The sequence below is a fragment of the Nerophis lumbriciformis genome, linkage group LG14, assembly GCF_033978685.3.
Source record: "Nerophis lumbriciformis linkage group LG14, RoL_Nlum_v2.1, whole genome shotgun sequence".
NCBI lineage: Eukaryota > Metazoa > Chordata > Actinopteri > Syngnathiformes > Syngnathidae > Nerophis > Nerophis lumbriciformis.
Genome location: NC_084561.2, coordinates 3,599,257 through 3,618,593, shown reverse-complemented (window position 1 = coordinate 3,618,593; position 19,337 = coordinate 3,599,257). Strand labels below are relative to the sequence as shown.

Genomic DNA, 19,337 nt, shown 5'->3' with positions numbered 1-19,337 from the left:
GAGTCATACCAAAGACTTTAAAAATGGGAGCCATTACCTCCCTGCTTGGCACTCAGCATCAAGGCTTGGAATTGGGGGGTTGAATCACCAAAAATGATTCCCGGGCGTGGCCAACGCTGCTGCTCACTGCTCCCCACACCTCCCAGGGGGTGATCAAGGGTGATGGGTCAAATGCAGAGAATAATTTCGCCACACCTAGTGTGTGTGTGACAATCATTGCTACTCTAACTTTTAACTAATTGCTATTTGACAACTATCATGCTAACGCACTAATCGCTAGCTACACACTGGATGTGTATGTAAAAATGTTGTTTTTTTTTTTAGAATGGGTATTTCAAAAGACACTGGGAAGGCCTCGAGATCTCCCGGGAGGAGCTGGACCAAGTGGCTGGGGAGAGGGAAGTCTGGGCTTCTCTGCTTAGGCTGCTGCCCCCGCGACCCCACCTTGGATAAGCGGAAGGAGATGGATGGATGGATGGATGGATGGATGGATGGATGGATGGATGGATGGATGGATATTTCAGTGTGCTAAAACATGTCAAGTATTGAGTCATATAAGAACAAATAAAAAGAGGAGCTTTTTTTATAAGCTGCTTGGAAAATGTTTTATTGTCATGTTGGAGCAAATAATGAATGAGTGAGGAGTTATCATCATTATTTAGGTGTAGACAGACAGTATTGCAGTTCAGTACTAGACCACCTACGTACAGTAATACTTGACTTTACACTAGTGTCAGGATGTGTGTGTGTGTGTGTGTGTGTGGGAATTGTTCCAGACTTGGTAAGGGAAAAGCGTTGCTGTGACGACCGGAGGCTGACCTGATGGCGATGAGACATGACCTGAAAGTGTTGCTCATCTGAGGCGGGGGAAGAGTCTGATGAAGAGGATCATGCTGATGAAGGTGAAGGAGACCAGGACCAGCATGAGCCACAGCAGCCAGTTGACAGACTTCTTGGCGTGCTGCTCCAGGCGCTCCGACTCCGTCTTCAGCTTCTCCAAGTTGACGTCCGCCTGACGCATGGACTGACCCAGAGTCTGGGCGGGGGGAAGAGAAGACGTGATGAATGTTTCTTGTTCACACTTTTGTCACGCTTACAAAAACAGTCTGTCGACCGTTTTAAGAAGGGACTAAAAAGTCACCTTTTTAGCACAGCTTTTATCTCATTTCTCTGCCTTCTTATTTTTAAATACACTGTTTTATTCAGTGCTTTTATTTCTATTTTTATCTATGTTTCTGTTTTATCTTGTGCTTTCATTTCTATTTTTATTATATATTCTAATTTTCTATTCATTTATTTATTTTTATACTTAGCACTTTGAGATTTTAACAAATGTAAAGTGCGTTACAAATGTAATTCATTATTAGGGCCCGCATGGCCCATTGTAAAAGGAATCCCAACGGGAGTCCTTTTGCAATAGGACATAAGGACCTATTGAAATTGTGAGGTTTTTTAGGGCCCGCATGGCCCATTGCATAAGGACTCCCTTATGCAATGGGACATAAGGACCTATTGAATTTGTAATTAGGGCCCGCATGGCCCATTGTATAAGGACTCCCAAAGGGAGTCCTTATACAATGGGACATAAGGACCTATTGAATTCGTAAGGTTTTATTATTATTATTCTTCCGCAACTTTGCGCTGTAATTTGACCCCCTTAGCATACTTCAAAACTCACCAATTTTTACACACACATCAGTAATATACGGCAAAACTTTTTATCAAAAAACCAAACCCCAAAACTCAAAATTGCGCTCTAGCGCCCCTTAGAAGGAAAACTGCTTATAACTCCCAGTACGAATGTTGTAGAGACATGAAACAAAAACCTTTATGTAGGTCTTACTTAGACCTACTTTTCATTAATTAATTTCCTCGGGCAAAAATCAACAGGAAGTTGGCAATTCCCCCTTCAAGACAAAAAAGTACTAAAAACAGTCACTTTTGCCTCTTTGAGCTGTAATTTGACCCCCTTAACATGCTTCAAAACTCACCAAACTGAACACACACATCAGGACTGGCAAAAATTGCGATCTAATGAAAAAAACCTAACCCCAAATGTCTAAATTGCGCTGAATAAAACGGAGAAAAAACTGCTCCTCGGAAGAAAAAAATGACAAAACTGCCTGTAACTCCCACTGGGAAAGTCGGAAAGACATGAAACAACCTCTATGTAGGTCTCACTTAGACCTACATTTCATGAATTGACAACCCCCAGCAAAAATCAACAGGAAGTTTGCTATTCCCCCTTCAAAACAAATTTTTTGTAAAAAACGGTCACCTTCCTTCAAAATCTATCTCCTCTGAGCGCGTTTGTCGTTTCGCCTTCAAACTAACACAGGAGAGAGATTGAACCCTTGTGAATAAAAGTACAGAAGCGCATTTTTCTAACTGCTCCGGTTTTGATTTTATGAGCCTTCAAAGAACCGCTGCGCTGATGCTGCTGCGCTGCTGTTTTTTTAAGATGGCTGCTTAAAAGCAGGAAGCACCAACGTGCCCACACAATGCAGACAAGGTAGGTACACTAGACAAAAGTCTTGGGACACTTCAGACTAAAAGTAGACAAAAGTATTGGGACACTTATGACTATCACTGGACAAAAGTATTGGGACATTTAGGACTAGCACCTGCCAAATACGCGGGCCCGACCAATGCTGCTTGCAGCTTTAATTATTATTATTATTTTTAAATAAAAGCATGCGACGGACATTTAATTATTTGTCATTTTCTAAACAAATATATCCTTTTTTTTTTTATACCATTAGGCTCCTCTTAAGTTCTGTCATAACACATTTGAAAATTGTCCAGAGGTTCCATTAGCAGCAGTATCAGTATCAGATTGATATCAGAGAGATTCAACATTTGGTTTTGAAAAAAAAATCAGTTTTTGGTCATTTGTGTCAATGTTTACAAATTCAGGGACTCTCTTTTTTTTGGGGGGGGGGGGGGGCAAAATATCTAAAAGAGTAGTTGATAGTAGTTTTTACTTTTGTTTAGTTATTGTGTACTATTGAATTTGTTTTGATCAAACAATTGCATCTGATGGAAGATACTTTTAATATAGTGTTGACATTGTTACACTGTGCACTCTCTATAAACACATTTAAAGATCCACAGTTAGTACATGTCATCGGTTTGATCAATATTGGCAAAATAAAACCTGATCGAAACATTCCTAATGCGCATAACTTAATTTTCAATTGTTTATAAACATTTGTTTGATTTGTCCCCATATTCCTTTTTGATTCTATTGAAAAATAAAGTGTTCATTTCACTGGCCTAATACAAACTTCTTAATCTGCCTAGCAACAAGTTGTCTGGGGGGGGAAAAAAATTGGAATTGTTGTGTTGATAAATGTTGCTGAATTGGCCCGATTGTTAAAAAATGTACTTTTTTAAAGTGTTTCTCTATACATAAATAAAACAAAACCAAAATACATTAAAAAGCTAATTGGTCAGTAAGAAAAAGTAATATAAATTAATACAAAAATAATTAGTTTTTAATCTTTTTTTTTTTTTTTTTTGGTTTTAAATTTATTTTTTATTTTTTTATTCAGTCATTGGTGGAGCGATTTGAATCTTGTTTTTAATATTTTTGTGCAGCACGTTGGAAACATTGTTGTTGTTTAAATGTGCTTTAGAAATAAAGTGGATTGGATTGAAATAAAAAAATAAAGATAAACGTATAAAAACATGCAACGGGAAAATACATTAAAAAGATAATTGGTCAGTAAGAAAAAGTAATATAATTTAATAAAAAAATAATTAGTTTTTAATCTTTTTTTTTTTTTTATTGGTTTTAAATTTATTTATTTTGTTTTTATTCAGTCATTGGTGGAGCGATTTCAATCTTGTTTTTAATATTTTTGTGCAGCACGTTGGAAACATTGTTGTTGTTTAAATGTGCTTTAGAAATAAAGTGGATTGGATTGAAATAAAAAAATAAAAATAAACGTATAAAAAGGAGTTAAGATTTCTGTGGTTCCAATGTAAGTAATGTGGCGCCCCCTAGTGGACCAACGCTGCTACTGCAGCGCGGTCTGCAGCAACATGTCAAACAACAACAACCTGGTTGTCCTGCTTGATGATGCTCTGTGCAGCCAGGGTGTTGTTCTTCAGGTTCCTGGCCAGGTTCAGCATGTCCTCGGCGATCTTCTCCTGCAGGTTGTGCTGGTGCGCCAAGATGGCGTCCAGCTCGGCGGCAGACTGACGCTCGTCCAGCGGCAGACCTCTGGACCAGGACCAGGACCGCGTCATTAATCATAATTAATACAACAGTGATTTATAGTGCTTTACCTTCTGTTGCGCAGGTCTGTTTCTGCACAAGAGGAGAAGACAAAGTCACGTTAAAGCTGCAACATAATCAATAATGAATGATGAAGCTGTGCTACTTCTTACCTTTGCTGGACAAATCCTGTCATGACAAAGAAGTGTACAATTAGTCTTACAATACAACTTATTAGTATTTGATAACACTTTTGTAAAAGACTTGAGTCAAATAGAAGAAATGATGTGCTTATTGGAGGACATTTAGATGTTTTGCAAAACTACACAGGCCTGCTTGTATCGGACATTTTACAAGCAAACTGATATCATTCCATACTTATTATTTTTTTTTTTTTTTTGCTGACATCACCCTCACCAAGTTCTGAACTCCCGTGGCAATTGTCATTGCTTCTTAAATATCACGTCTAGTCGCGTATTTCTTACCGTGCCGAGCAGCTGCTCCCTCATCTGTCCGGTACATCGAGCCTTGGTCTGCATGTGGACCGTCTTAGTGACCGGCATCCTCTCCTGGGCGATGGTCGGCGTGCGCCCGGGAGCCAGGAATTGGTTGGCAAGAGCCTTTTCTGTCGGGGATGACTGGGAAGGGAAAAAAATGAGATTGACTACACAGTACATCTGGATTATTCAAGGAATAGTTGAAATGGACACGTCTTTGCACAGAATGATGACGCCATCTGCTGTACAGAGTTGGAATGACAGGCTGTACTGATAGTTGCCCTTCAGGTATATCAGGGTGTCAACCTGCTTTTCATTGAGGGCCACATCGCAGTTATGGTTGCCCTCAGAGGGCCGCATTTAACAAAGAGTAATATATATATATATTACTCATTGTTAAAAAATTCTGGTGACTGAGCTGCCAGTTTTTAAAGTAAAATTTAAATATTTTTTTTGCAGCTTATGTAAAAATAATATATTGTTAATGTACAATATATATATATATATACAGGTAAAAGCCAGTAAATTAGAATATTTTGAAAAACTTGATTTATTTCAGTAATTGCATTCAAAAGGTGTAACTTGTACATTATATTTATTCATTGCACACAGACTGATGCATTCAAATGTTTATTTCATTTAATTTTGATGATTTGAAGTGGCAACAAATGAAAATCCAAAATTCCGTGTGTCACAAAATTAGAATATTACTTAAGGCTAATACAAAAAAGGGATTTTTAGAAATGTTGGCCAACTGAAAAGTATGAAAATGAAAAATATGAGCATGTACAATACTCAATACTTGGTTGGAGCTCCTTTTGCCTCAATTACTGCGTTAATGCGGCGTGGCATGGAGTCGATGAGTTTCTGGCACTGCTCAGGTGTTATGAGAGCCCAGGTTGCTCTGATAGTGGCCTTCAACTCTTCTGCGTTTTTGGGTCTGGCATTCTGCATCTTCCTTTTCACAATACCCCACAGATTTTCTATGGGGCTAAGGTCAGGGGAGTTGGCGGGCCAATTTAGAACAGAAATACCATGGTCCGTAAACCAGGCACGGGTAGATTTTGCGCTGTGTGCAGGCGCCAAGTCCTGTTGGAACTTGAAATCTCCATCTCCATAGAGCAGGTCAGCAGCAGGAAGCATGAAGTGCTCTAAAACTTGCTGGTAGACGGCTGCGTTGACCCTGGATCTCAGGAAACAGAGTGGACCGACACCAGCAGATGACATGGCACCCCAAACCATCACCCAACCATGCAAATGTTGCATTTCCTTTGGAAATCGAGGTCCCAGAGTCTGGAGGAAGACAGGAGAGGCACAGGATCCACGTTGCCTGAAGTCTAGTGTAAAGTTTCCACCATCCTTGATGGTTTGGGGTGCCATGTCATCTGCTGGTGTCGGTCCACTCTGTTTCCTGAGATCCAGGGTCAACGCAGCCATCTACCAGCAAGTTTTAGAGCACTTCATGCTTCCTGCTGCTGACCTGCTCTATGGAGATGGAGATTTCAAGTTCCAACAGGACTTGGCGCCTGCACACAGCGCAAAATCTACCCGTGCCTGGTTTACGGACCATGGTATTTCTGTTCTAAATTGGTCCGCCAACTCCCCTGACCTTAGCCCCATAGAAAATCTGTGGGGTATTGTGAAAAGGAAGATGCAGAATGCCAGACCCAAAAACGCAGAAGAGTTGAAGGCCACTATCAGAGCAACCTGGGCTCTCATAACACCTGAGCAGTGCCAGAAACTCATGGACTCCATGCCACGCCGCATTAACGCAGTAATTGAGGCAAAAGGAGCTCCAACCAAGTATTGAGTATTGTACATGCTCATATTTTTCATTTTCATACTTTTCAGTTGGCCAACATTTCTAAAAATCCCTTTTTTGTATTAGCCTTAAGTAATATTCTAATTTTGTGACACACGGAATTTTGGATTTTCATTTGTTGCCACTTCAAATCGTCAAAATTAAATGAAATAAACATTTGAATGCATCAGTCTGTGTGCAATGAATAAATATAATGTACAAGTTACACCTTTTGAATGCAATTACTGAAATAAATCAAGTTTTTCAAAATATTCTAATTTACTGGCTTTTACCTGTATATATATATATGTATATAAATTTAAAAAATGTCATCTGTCCTCTGCGATGAGGTGGCGACTTGTCCAGGGTCTTCGCTGCATTCCACCCGAATGCAGCTGAGATAGGCTCCAGCACCCCCCGCCGCCCCAAAAGGGACAAGCGGTAGAAAATGGATGGATGGATGGTCATCTGCCAAATCTGACCCGCCACATTATTTGTATGAAAATTTTTTTTTTTTATAAAATTGAAGTTGATGTAGAGATTCAAGCATTGAAAGTTAAGGAAAAAAGAGCTTTGAATAATCATGATTTCAATATTGATAAAGATAATCTTAATTATTATTTTGTCCATAATCGTGCAGTCCTATGTGTAAGACTAGACCTCATAGATGAACACTGTTTTTATATATATGGACAAAAAGTGCAGTTAGGTCTTATATCCATAAGGTGCCATTTATTTGTATTTATTGTAGTATTATTTTGATTCTGCCATATTACTTTGTTTATAATGCTTGTGTTGCTTTCATATGCACATTCAGCTTTCTACTTGAGGTACATACATACAGTACATTTTTGATGTGTTGTTTTTTTGTTTTTGTTTTTTTAATAAAACTTGGTTAAAGGATTTCAGTATAAGTCGTTTTTGAACATTTTGAGCACATTCATATATTGCTCTTTTTATCTTTAGTATGAACATTAGTATGTAAACTCAAAGTTATTGGTTTTTTTTGGTTCTTTGTTGTTGCTATTTTTGTATTACCACATTTTATTATTTGATCATGTTGCACTGCATTGTAATCTTTTGTTTTGTGATGTTTTTTGCCTGCACCCCAGGAAGAATAGTCTCCACTGCAGTGTAGACTAATGGGGATCCTTAATAAACTAAACTAAACATTTAAAATGACCGCGATAATAATGATAACCGTGATCATTTTGGTCACAATAACCCTGATATGGTGACATCACTAGCTCAGGGTTAGAAAAAAATGGACATATTGGTTTTAAAATAGAAAAATATCAAAAAGGCCATTTAAATTTTTCCTTTGTGAAAAAAAACTTGGGCCAGCCCTGAAATAAGATATATTATTACTACTCCTATTTGGAAATGACTGGACATTACATTACTCATGCCTTAGAACAGTGTTTTTCAACCTTTTTTGAGCCAAGGCACATTTTTTGCATTGGCACACCACCAGCAGAAATCATTAAAAAAAACGAAACTCAGTTGACAGTAAAAAGTCATTGTGGCAATTGTTGCATATGACTTTAAAGCATAACCATCACTATAGCTCTTGTCTCAAAGTAGGTGTACTGTCACCACCTGTCACATCACACCCTGACTTATTTGGACTTTTTTGCTGTTTTCCTGTGTGTAGTGTTTTACTTCTTGTCTTGCGCTCCTATTTTGGTGGCTTTTTCTCTTCTTTTGTTTTTTTCCTGTAGCAGTTTCATGTCTTCCTTTGAGCGATATTTCCCGCATCTACTTTGTTTTAGCAATCAAGAATATTTCAGTTGTTTTTAATCCTTCTTTGTGGGGACATTGTTGATTGTCATGTCATGTTCGGATGTACTTTGTGGACGCCGTCTTTGCTCCACAGTAAGTCTTTGCTGTCGTCCAGCATTCTGTTTTTGTTTACTTTGTAGCCAGTTCAGTTTTACCGTATTTTCCGCACTATTAGCCGCACTTAAAAACCACAAATTTACTCAAAAGCTGACAGTGCGGCTTATAACCCGGTGCGCTTTATATATGGATTAATATTAAGATTCATTTTCATAAAGTTTAGGTCTCGCAACTACGGTAAACAGCCGCCATCTTTTTTCCCCGTAGAAGAGGAAGCGCTTCTTCTTCTATGGTAAGCACCCGCCCCCATAGAAGAGGAAGCGCTTCTTCTTCTACTGTAAGCAACCACCCACCCCCGTAGAAGAAGAAGAAGCGCGCGGATATTACATTTCATTTCCTTTGTGTGTTTACATCTGTAAAGACCACAAAATGGCTCCTACTAAGCGACAGGTTTCCGGTTCATGAAAAGACGCAATCTCTCCATCCGCACACGGACTACTATTTCACAGCAACTGCCTAAAGACTTTCAAGAAAAGCTGGCTACTTTCCGTGCATATTGTAAAAACAAGATAGCTGAAAAAAAGATCCGGCCAGAGAACATTATCAACATGGACGAGGTTCCACTGACTTTTGATATTCCTGTGAACCGCACTGTGGATACAACGGGAGCACGTACGGTGAATATTCGCACCACAGGGAATGAGAAGTCATCCTTCACTGTGGTTCTAGCTTGCCATGCTAATGGCCAGAAACTTCCACCCATGGTGATATTCAAAAGGAAGACCTTGCCAAAAGAGACCTTTCCAGTCGGCGTCATCATAAAAGCTAACTGGAAGGGATGGATGGATGAAGAAAAGATGAGCGAGTGGTTAAGGGAAGTTTACGCGAAGAGGCCGGGTGGCTTTTTTCACGCAGCTCCGTCCATGTTGATATACGACTCCATGCGCGCCCACATCACGCTGGTTTTTAATATATTATTAAAGTTTGACTGACCTATCTGACTGTTTTTTTGACATTCCCTTTAGCGCAGTTAGATGCGGCTTATAACACGGGGCGGCTTATAGGTGGACAAAGTTTTGAAATATGCCGTTCATTGAAGGCGCGGCTTATAACCCAGGGCGGCTTATGGTGCGGAAAATACGGTAGTTTTGTTCTGCATAGCCTTCCCTAAGCTTCAATGCCTTTTCTTAGGGGCACTCACCTTTTGTTTATTTTTGGTTTAAGCATTAAAATACCTTTTTACCTTAACTTTGCCTTCCGCTGTTTCCCACATCTACAAAGCAATTAGCTACCTGCTGCCACCTACTGATATGGAAGAGTATTACACGGTTACTCTGCCCAGCTCTAGACAGCACCGACACTCAACAACAACACATCATTTGCAGACTATAATTACTGCTTTGCAAACAATATTTTTAACCCAAATAGGTGAAACTAGATCATCTCCCACGGCACACTAGTGTGCTGCGGCACAGTGATTGAAAAACACTGCCTTAGATTCGCAACTGACCAGCTTCTCTGCTTCTAGAAGGCCTTTGAGAAAGTCCACCTTTCTTGTGTATTCCGTCAGGACTTCTGCTGTGGGTTTGCTGGAAGAAACAAAATGAGAAATGAAATGAAATAACAGGGAAGATGTTATTAGTCTTTCATGCCAAACCAGATGTTGTGTATTGCATGCTTTATTATTTCTGTTATGGTGTTTGTTACCTTATGCTTTTCCTCAGGGCCACCAACATCTCTTCCAGAGCACCAACATACTAGAAGAAAGAAATAACTTTTACCAAGATGCTTATGTGAATTGCACGAAAGATATGATAATAGTAGATTTCAGTAGTTCTAGAACAAGGGTCTCTTTAGCACCGCCCTAGTGGCTCCTTGGTGCTTTTACCAAAATGGAAAAAAAACATATTTGTTGTTTTAATGTTCCTGTAAGAGGACAAATATGACACAAACCCTCCTCACTGTTTAATATGTTTGTGTTTAGGCTTCACTGATGACACTATTTGACGAGCGCTGTTTTGTCCTACTTATTTCCGCAGTCCTTGAACTCACCGTAGTTGTGTACATGTACAACTTACTCCGACGCTGCCACAGAAATGCTTGTTTTATGTTTAGGCTTCACTGATGACACTATTTGACGAGCGCTGTTTTGTCCTACTTATTTCCGCAGTCCTTGAACTCGCCGTAGTTGTGTACATGTACAACTTACTCCGACGCTGCCACAGAAATGCTTGTTTTAGGCTTCACTGATGACACTATTTGACGAGCGCTGTTTTGTCCTACTTATTTCCGCAGTCCTTGAACTCACCGTAGTTGTGTACATGTACAACTTACTCCGACGCTGCCACAGAAATGCTTGTTTTATGTTTAGGCTTCACCGATGACACTATTTGACGAGCGCTGTTTTGTCCTACTTATTTCCGCAGTCCTTGAACTCACCGTAGTTGTGTACATGTACAACTTACTCCGACGCTGCCACAGAAATGCTTGTTTTATGTTTAGGCTTCACTGATGACACTATTTGACGAGCGCTGTTTTGTCCTACTTATTTCCGCAGTCCTTGAACTCACCGTAGTTGTGTACATGTACAACTTACTCCGACGCTGCCACAGAAATGCTTGTTTTAGGCTTCACTGATGACACTATTTGACGGGCGCTGTTTTGTCCTACTTATTTCCGCAGTCCTTGAACTCACCGTAGTTGTGTACATGTACAACTTACTCCGACGCTGCCACAGAAATGCTTGTTTTAGGCTTCACTGATGACACTATTTGACGGGCGCTGTTTTGTCCTACTTATTTCCGCAGTCCTTGAACTCACCGTAGTTGTGTACATGTACAACTTACTCCGACGCTGCCACAGAAATGTTTGTTTTATGTTTAGGCTTCACCGATGACACTATTTGACGAGCGCTGTTTTGTCCTACTTATTTCCGCAGTCCTTGAACTCACCGTAGTTGTGTACATGTACAACTTACTCCGACGCAGCCACAGAAATGCTTGTTTTATGTTTAGGCTTCACTGATGACACTATTTGACGAGCGCTGTTTTGTCCTACTTATTTCCGCAGTCCTTGAACTCACCGTAGTTGTGTACATGTACAACTTACTCCGACGCTGCCACAGAAATGCTTGTTTTATGTTTAGGCTTCACCGATGACACTATTTGACGAGCGCTGTTTTGTCCTACTTATTTCCGCAGTCCTTGAACTCACCGTAGTTGTGTACATGTACAACTTACTCCGACGCTGCCACAGAAATGCTTGTTTTATGTTTAGGCTTCACCGATGACACTATTTGACGAGCGCTGTTTTGTCCTACTTATTTCCGCAGTCCTTGAACTCACCGTAGTTGTGTACATGTACAACTTACTTCGACGCTGCCACAGAAATGCTTGTTTTAGGCTTCACTGATGACACTATTTGACGAGCGCTGTTTTGTCCTACTTATTTCCGCAGTCCTTGAACTCACCGTAGTTGTGTACATGTACAACTTACTCCGACGCTGCCACAGAAATGCTTGTTTTATGTTTAGGCTTCACTGATGACACTATTTGACGAGCACTATTTTGTCCTACTTATTTCCGCAGTCCTTGAACTCGCCGTAGTTGCGTACATGTACAACTTACTCCGACGCTGCCACAGAAATGCTTGTTTTATGTTTAGGCTTCACTGATGACACTATTTGACGAGCGCTGTTTTGTCCTACTTATTTCCGCAGTCCTTGAACTCACCGTAGTTGTGTACATGTACAACTTACTCCGACGCTGCCACAGAAATGCTTGTTTTATGTTTAGGCTTCACCGATGACACTATTTGACGAGCGCTGTTTTGTCCTACTTATTTCCGCAGTCCTTGAACTCACCGTAGTTGTGTACATGTACAACTTACTCCGACGCTGCCACAGAAATGCTTGTTTTATGTTTAGGCTTCACTGATGACACTATTTGACGAGCGCTGTTTTGTCCTACTTATTTCCGCAGTCCTTGAACTCACCGTAGTTGTGTACATGTACAACTTACTCCGACGCTGCCACAGAAATGCTTGTTTTAGGCTTCACTGATGACACTATTTGACGAGCGCTGTTTTGTCCTACTTATTTCCGCAGTCCTTGAACTCACCGTAGTTGTGTACATGTACAACTTACTCCGACGCTGCCACAGAAATGTTTGTTTTATGTTTAGGCTTCACCGATGACACTATTTGACGAGCGCTGTTTTGTCCTACTTATTTCCGCAGTCCTTGAACTCACCGTAGTTGTGTACATGTACAACTTACTCCGACGCTGCCACAGAAATGCTTGTTTTATGTTTAGGCTTCACTGATGACACTATTTGACGAGCGCTGTTTTGTCCTACTTATTTCCGCAGTCCTTGAACTCACCGTAGTTGTGTACATGTACAACTTACTCCGACGCTGCCACAGAAATGCTTGTTTTATGTTTAGGCTTCACCGATGACACTATTTGACGAGCGCTGTTTTGTCCTACTTATTTCCGCAGTCCTTGAACTCACCGTAGTTGTGTACATGTACAACTTACTCCGACGCTGCCACAGAAATGCTTGTTTTATGTTTAGGCTTCACCGATGACACTATTTGACGAGCGCTGTTTTGTCCTACTTATTTCCGCAGTCCTTGAACTCACCGTAGTTGTGTACATGTACAACTTACTTCGACGCTGCCACAGAAATGCTTGTTTTAGGCTTCACTGATGACACTATTTGACGAGCGCTGTTTTGTCCTACTTATTTCCGCAGTCCTTGAACTCACCGTAGTTGTGTACATGTACAACTTACTCCGACGCTGCCACAGAAATGCTTGTTTTATGTTTAGGCTTCACTGATGACACTATTTGACGAGCACTGTTTTGTCCTACTTATTTCCGCAGTCCTTGAACTCGCCGTAGTTGCGTACATGTACAACTTACTCCGACGCTGCCACAGAAATGCTTGTTTTATGTTTAGGCTTCACTGATGACACTATTTGACGAGCGCTGTTTTGTCCTACTTATTTCCGCAGTCCTTGAACTCACCGTAGTTGTGTACATGTACAACTTACTCCGACGCTGCCACAGAAATGCTTGTTTTATGTTTAGGCTTCACCGATGACACTATTTGACGAGCGCTGTTTTGTCCTACTTATTTCCGCAGTCCTTGAACTCACCGTAGTTGTGTACATGTACAACTTACTCCGACGCTGCCACAGAAATGCTTGTTTTATGTTTAGGCTTCACTGATGACACTATTTGACGAGCGCTGTTTTGTCCTACTTATTTCCGCAGTCCTTGAACTCACCGTAGTTGTGTACATGTACAACTTACTCCGACGCTGCCACAGAAATGCTTGTTTTAGGCTTCACTGATGACACTATTTGACGAGCGCTGTTTTGTCCTACTTATTTCCGCAGTCCTTGAACTCACCGTAGTTGTGTACATGTACAACTTACTCCGACGCTGCCACAGAAATGCTTGTTTTAGGCTTCACTGATGACACTATTTGACGGGCGCTGTTTTGTCCTACTTATTTCCGCAGTTGAACTCACTGTAGTTGTGTACATGTACAACTTACTCCAATGCTGCCACAGAAAGGCTTGTTTTATGCCACTCCTTTGCCTCATTTTGTCCACCAAACCTTTTATGCTGTGCGTGAATGCACAAAGGTGAGCTTTGTTGATGTTACTTTACTTGCGCGGCGTGCTAATAATCGACGCTAACATGCTTTAGGCGAGCTGTGTACCGTATTTTTCGGACTATAAGTCGCAGTTTTTTTCATAGTTTGGCCGGGCTCCAGTGCGATTTATATATGGTTTTTTCGTTCTTTATTATGCCTTTTCGGCAGGTGCGACTTATACTCCGGTGCGACTTATACTCCAAAAATACGGTACATCATTATGCTTCGTTTGTAGGTATATTTGAGCTCATTTCATTTGTGGTGTGGGTTGTACTGATCAGATGCTTTATACAAGCAATGTGTTTATTCCGACCAGCTTTTTTTCCACCAAGGAGCCACAATAATCAAAATAAGTACAAAAATAATACAAAACGGTACAAAGGAGTACAAAGCAGCGCCAGGGGGTTATAAATTCAAAGTAACTAAAATAGAATGCAATATATATATATATATATATATATATATATATATATATATATATATATATATATATATATATAAAATAAACAAAGTGCAAAGCCATAGGCTCACTCAATTTCAGTATCTAAATATCTTGTCTTTGTAGTGCATTCAATTGAATATGGGTTGACAAGGATTTGCAAATCATTCGAACCTGGGTGTGCTTTTTGATCATTTTCGGGACTTTTGCCAACTTTCCCAACTTTTTTCCCCCACTCACAGTGCGACTTTGCTGGACATGTCAGGCACCCCCGGACTCGGGTGAGACGCGGCGGGACTCGAACCTGGGTGTGATTTTTGATCAATTTCGGGACTTTTGCCCACTTTTACAACTTTTCTTCCCCACTCACAGTGCGACTTTGCTGGGTGCGTTGTGGACGTGTCAGGCACCCCCAGACTCTGGTGGAACGCGGCGGGACTTGTGGGACTCTGTATTCTGTTTATATTTATATACCATTTTGTAACAGTCACTGTTCTGCGTTGTGTATCTTGTAGTGAGGCGCACACTCAGGGGTTGAATCATGGAGGGTTTATTCACCTTTTTTGAATAGAAACAAAAACAACGGGGCGTCACACACAGTCCACGGCAAAAACGATCTCTCTCCACAGCTCCGAGCGTCAGTGCTCACTCAATTCAATTATATATTCTTAATGTGGAAATAATAATAATAATAATAACTAAAATAGTAATAATAATAATAATAGTGAAAAGGTAAATAAAGCATAAAATAGTCTCAATTAAATAAAACACAGTATATAAAATATATACTTCAGCAAATAACAATATATATTAAGAAAAATGATCCTTAAAATGTGCAGTAATACACCTCATCTTTCCCACCCACATCGACTCTTTTTATATTTTTTATACAATAAACTATGTCAAAAATACATCATAACATACATACCTTTTTTGAATAGAAACAAAAACAACGGGGCGTCACACACAGTCCACGGCAAAAACGATCTCTCTCCACTAAAAACAAAAAAAAACAAAAAAAAAACAAAGGGAGAGAGACATAAACGTGACTTACCAGCTCCGAGCGTCAGTGCTCACTGAAGCTGGTCACAAAGGTGCAACGCCAAATCACCCCCCAGGGAAACAAAAAGGTATGTAATGGAAAATAATAGAGTGGAACCTATTTACAACGAGAAACACTTTTGGGGAAGTTCACCACAAAAAAATGATGTGAATAAATGACCAAAATTAAAATAAAATAGAATAAAATTTAGCTCGGCTACATAACACAACTTCCCAACTTATATGGAAACGGGGTTTGTATGTCTGGGTGAACAGGGCCGGCCCGTGGCATAGGCCATATAGGCAAATGCTAAGGGCGCCGTCCACCAGGGGGCGCCACGCCAGTGCCACAAATGCTGGAGAAAAAAAAAATAAAAATAAAAGTTGGTACTATTATTTCTAAATACAAAAAATAATCCCACGTTAATTAAAATGCAAAGTAAAGCCTATTTAATAGAAATATTATTTGTTACAACATTACGCCCCCCCCACCGGGGGGAACCCCCCGCATGGTGCGCCCCTCCCTTCCCGTATCATGACTCTTTTTGGACGTCACCACATCAAAAAATCAACACAAGATGTCAAAACGGCCAAAACTGTCAGGTGCCCAGGGAAGAAAAAAGAGAAAAGAAGAGGAGGAGAAACGAGAAAAGACAGAGGTAGCAGGTAGGTAACGTTAGCCTACATGAAATGATTTGTCTGTTACAGAATGTGATAGTAACCTGGCTTTTTAGCATTAAGCTAATGTTACATGATTCGGCAATTGCTAATCTATAATCTGTTTTAACGTCGGGTTGATATTGTGGAGGGGGCTAAATTGTTATGGAAAATAATAATGTAACGTTAGGGACAATTGTATTAGATCTTTTAAGCAGGTGTTTTTTGTTTACATTGTTATTGCCTTCTGGTTAGCTAATGTTTGCCATGCAGGTAATAGTCACTTTTCCACCCCTTTATATATTAGATATAGTTGTAAGTAAAAAAAAAAAGGTCAAAGACAAAGCTATTCGGTTTCTTGTGAGTATATACACTTCACTGCCGATGTGGGGGGGCGCCACCTAAAATCTTGCCTAGGGCGCCAGATTGGTTAGGGCCGGGCCTGTGGGTGAAGGTCCTGCTTTGGAAATAATTTGTACCCCTTTCCGATATCGCATTTAGTTCCCACTAAAACATTCACATGTTGCACAATGAGATGTAAACATGGATGTGTATGTACACATCCATGTTGTTTGTAAAATATATCTTTATTAGTATTTTGTAACATAATAACACAATTTCATGATTAATATTTATAAATTAAGAACAAATATAAAGAAGGGTTCGGTGAATGCGCATATGAAACTGCTGGGGTTGGGTACCTCCAGCAAGGTTAAGAACCACTGATCTAGTAGAATGCTCACAGTGATCATGCTAAGTGGGAATATTTGACATGACGTAAGAGCTAATAAAAAGATAAATAAGAAGAATAATAAGAAATATAACTTCCATGACGACGTGGCTTCAGCAACAAAGCTAACACAATTCATGCTAACCCTCGCTTGCGGCAATGGAACACAAGACAACATTGTTGTACTAACTCACCTTCTCCAGCCTCCACTCCGCCTCGGCGCGTTTATCAGAAGCGATGCACTCACAGCGAGATAATAAACGCACAAAGTTGATCTCCAGTCTGGACGTCATGTTGACAGGCGGCACGTCGCGGTGTTACGACGTCATGTTGACAGGCGGCACGTCGCGGTGTTACGACGTCATGTTGACAGATACATTCGCAACCTCATGATACTATTGGCTAAGTTTTATAATCATAAATGTAAGTTTCTCAATACCCGACCTGTTTTTTGTGCCTTTAAAAAAAGAATTAGAACTCTACGTTAAAACACTCTCTATAGGCGAAGGCGGACCTACGTCACTTCCGCCTGCCAATCCCCTAGCAACGCGGTCGCCATATTGAATTCGTTGAAAACAAACCAGCTCACAGCGAACACAGCATTGACAGAAAAGGCATTTAACGAGGTTTCACGGCATTTTAAACTGTTCTAAATTGGCGTATGATTATGTAAATAGTCTTTCCAGTGAGGCTAGGTTAAGATACGAGTTAAAATGTTCTGTAGTTGGATTAAACGACTGCCCTTACCGCCTTCCAGCAGATGCGTGGACTGATAATCCTACACAATGGCCGGACATGGAATTTGGAAATCTTTATGTCTACCTCACAAGCGCACCAGGTCGGTTGTTATATAACGAATAAATCACATAAAAATTGTTAAATCACCCAAGGTATGTTGATAAATGATAAGGATGACACGGTGGCTACCAGTATCTGTATATTTATTATATCAGAATCAGCTTTATTGTCATTACGCAAGGTAACGAGATTGAGGCCATTCCATACAGTGCGATGTGTGCATGCTAGAAAAACAATGTGCAAATATATAGAAATATAAAAAATGTAGAAGTGCAATGAATATGGTGTGAAATGAATATATACATGAAAAAACAAAACAAAAACAGGGTGGTTGGTGGAATGGGTTATTGCACCGAAGAGAAGGCAGTTATGAGGGACAATGGGGCAGTCCGTTCAGGATGGTTATGGCCCTGGGGAAGAAGAAGAAGAAGAATCTGAAGAATCTGTAGAGAGCTCATTCAAATTCAGTTCAGTATTATGATTTATTATTTGCTGAATGACTGGAAATAGCCTTTATACCGTATGTTATTGTTGTGCAACAACAACAACTTCAGCTGTCGAACGTTATTCAGTAAAAATTCAACGGGTTCAACATTAGCATGGACGGTATAGCCAAGTTGTGGTTAAGAAGGTGGATTTTTGTTCCTTATATTTACCAGAAACGAAGTGATCCGAACACACGACCCGGGATTTTGGGGGACTCCAGTGAGAACCGTCCTGGTTTTCCCGGTGTAAAGCTGCGAGCCATTTGTCTCGTCTCTGTGGGCTTTTAGCACGCTTTGGCAGAACAAAATACCACCTTTGTTTTCCCTGTTTCCAGTTGTGGTTTGCACAACCAAAAACAACAACAGTTTTTTGGCATTTTGGAGGCAGAATGACGGGTTTAATCAGCGCAGGTCGACAGGTTAAAGAGTAATGGCGACGGTTTGTTTTCAACGCCAGTCAGGTTGCTATGGCTCGAAGAACCCGTATGTAGCTCAGTTGCCCGGATGTCGGCCCTGCCCTATCTCTAACAACCAAAGAGCTGTGAAAACGATGATGCTGTGTTCCAAATTTAAATTTTTTACTGGAATACAAGGATATTTCACATGCCTTTACTGTATATATCATTTAACTGTGTTTATGTTGTGCATAATGTGTATTTATAATATGTTGTACAAGGACATTTCATAATTTTCGGAAGTTCATCTTGTACTTAAGCGGCACAAAACCCCACATGCACGCATTTTACCCTTTTAAAGACACTCCTGCGACTGCATTTATTGTGAAAGTTGTGACTGCAAATCTTCCGAATGTGAGCAGAGGTGGGTAGAGTAGCCAGAAATTGTACTCAAGTAAGAGTACTGTTACTTTAGAGATTTATTACTCAAGTAAAAGTAAGGAGTAGTCACCCAAATATTTACTTGAGTAAAAGTAAAAAGTATGTTGTGAAAAAACTACTCAAGTACTGAGTAACTGATGAGTAACATACACACACATATATATATATATACACATACATATACATTGATATATACAGTATATAATTTATATGTATTTATTTAGCTGTTTTTGTTTACATGTTAAAGGTGTTTTAATGAATATACATGCATGTTTAACACATATAGATTCCTTTCTTTCATGAAGACAAGAATATAAGTTGGTGTA

The 19,337-nt window shown here is 40.1% G+C and overlaps 1 protein-coding gene across 1 annotated transcript; it reads right to left on the bottom strand.

Annotated features, from left to right (window-relative positions):
* Window positions 1–541: 541 nt before the first annotated feature.
* use1 (unconventional SNARE in the ER 1 homolog (S. cerevisiae)) lies at window positions 542–17,237 on the bottom strand. Its single transcript, XM_061976449.2, has 8 exons — window positions 17,087–17,237; window positions 10,067–10,116; window positions 9,870–9,948; window positions 4,708–4,860; window positions 4,396–4,411; window positions 4,294–4,315; window positions 4,066–4,228; window positions 542–1,036 (listed from the first exon to the last, which is right to left on the bottom strand). Exons 1-8 carry the CDS (start codon window positions 17,183–17,185, stop codon window positions 854–856), a joined length of 765 nt encoding a protein of 254 aa, XP_061832433.1. The 5' UTR covers window positions 17,186–17,237; the 3' UTR covers window positions 542–853.
* Between the last annotated feature and the right edge of the window lie 2,100 nt (window positions 17,238–19,337).

Coding starts and splice junctions, on each gene's coding strand:
- use1 (XM_061976449.2), bottom strand. CDS start 17,185: ATGACGTCCAGACTGGAGATCAACTTTGTGCGTTTATTATCTCGCTGT. Junction 4,229..4,293: donor ACAGACCTGCGCAACAGAAG/GTAAAGCACTAT, acceptor GTCCTGGTCCAG/AGGTCTGCCGCTGGACGAGC. Junction 1,037..4,065: donor TCATCAAGCAGGACAACCAG/GTTGTTGTTGTT, acceptor CCCCCCGCCCAG/ACTCTGGGTCAGTCCATGCG.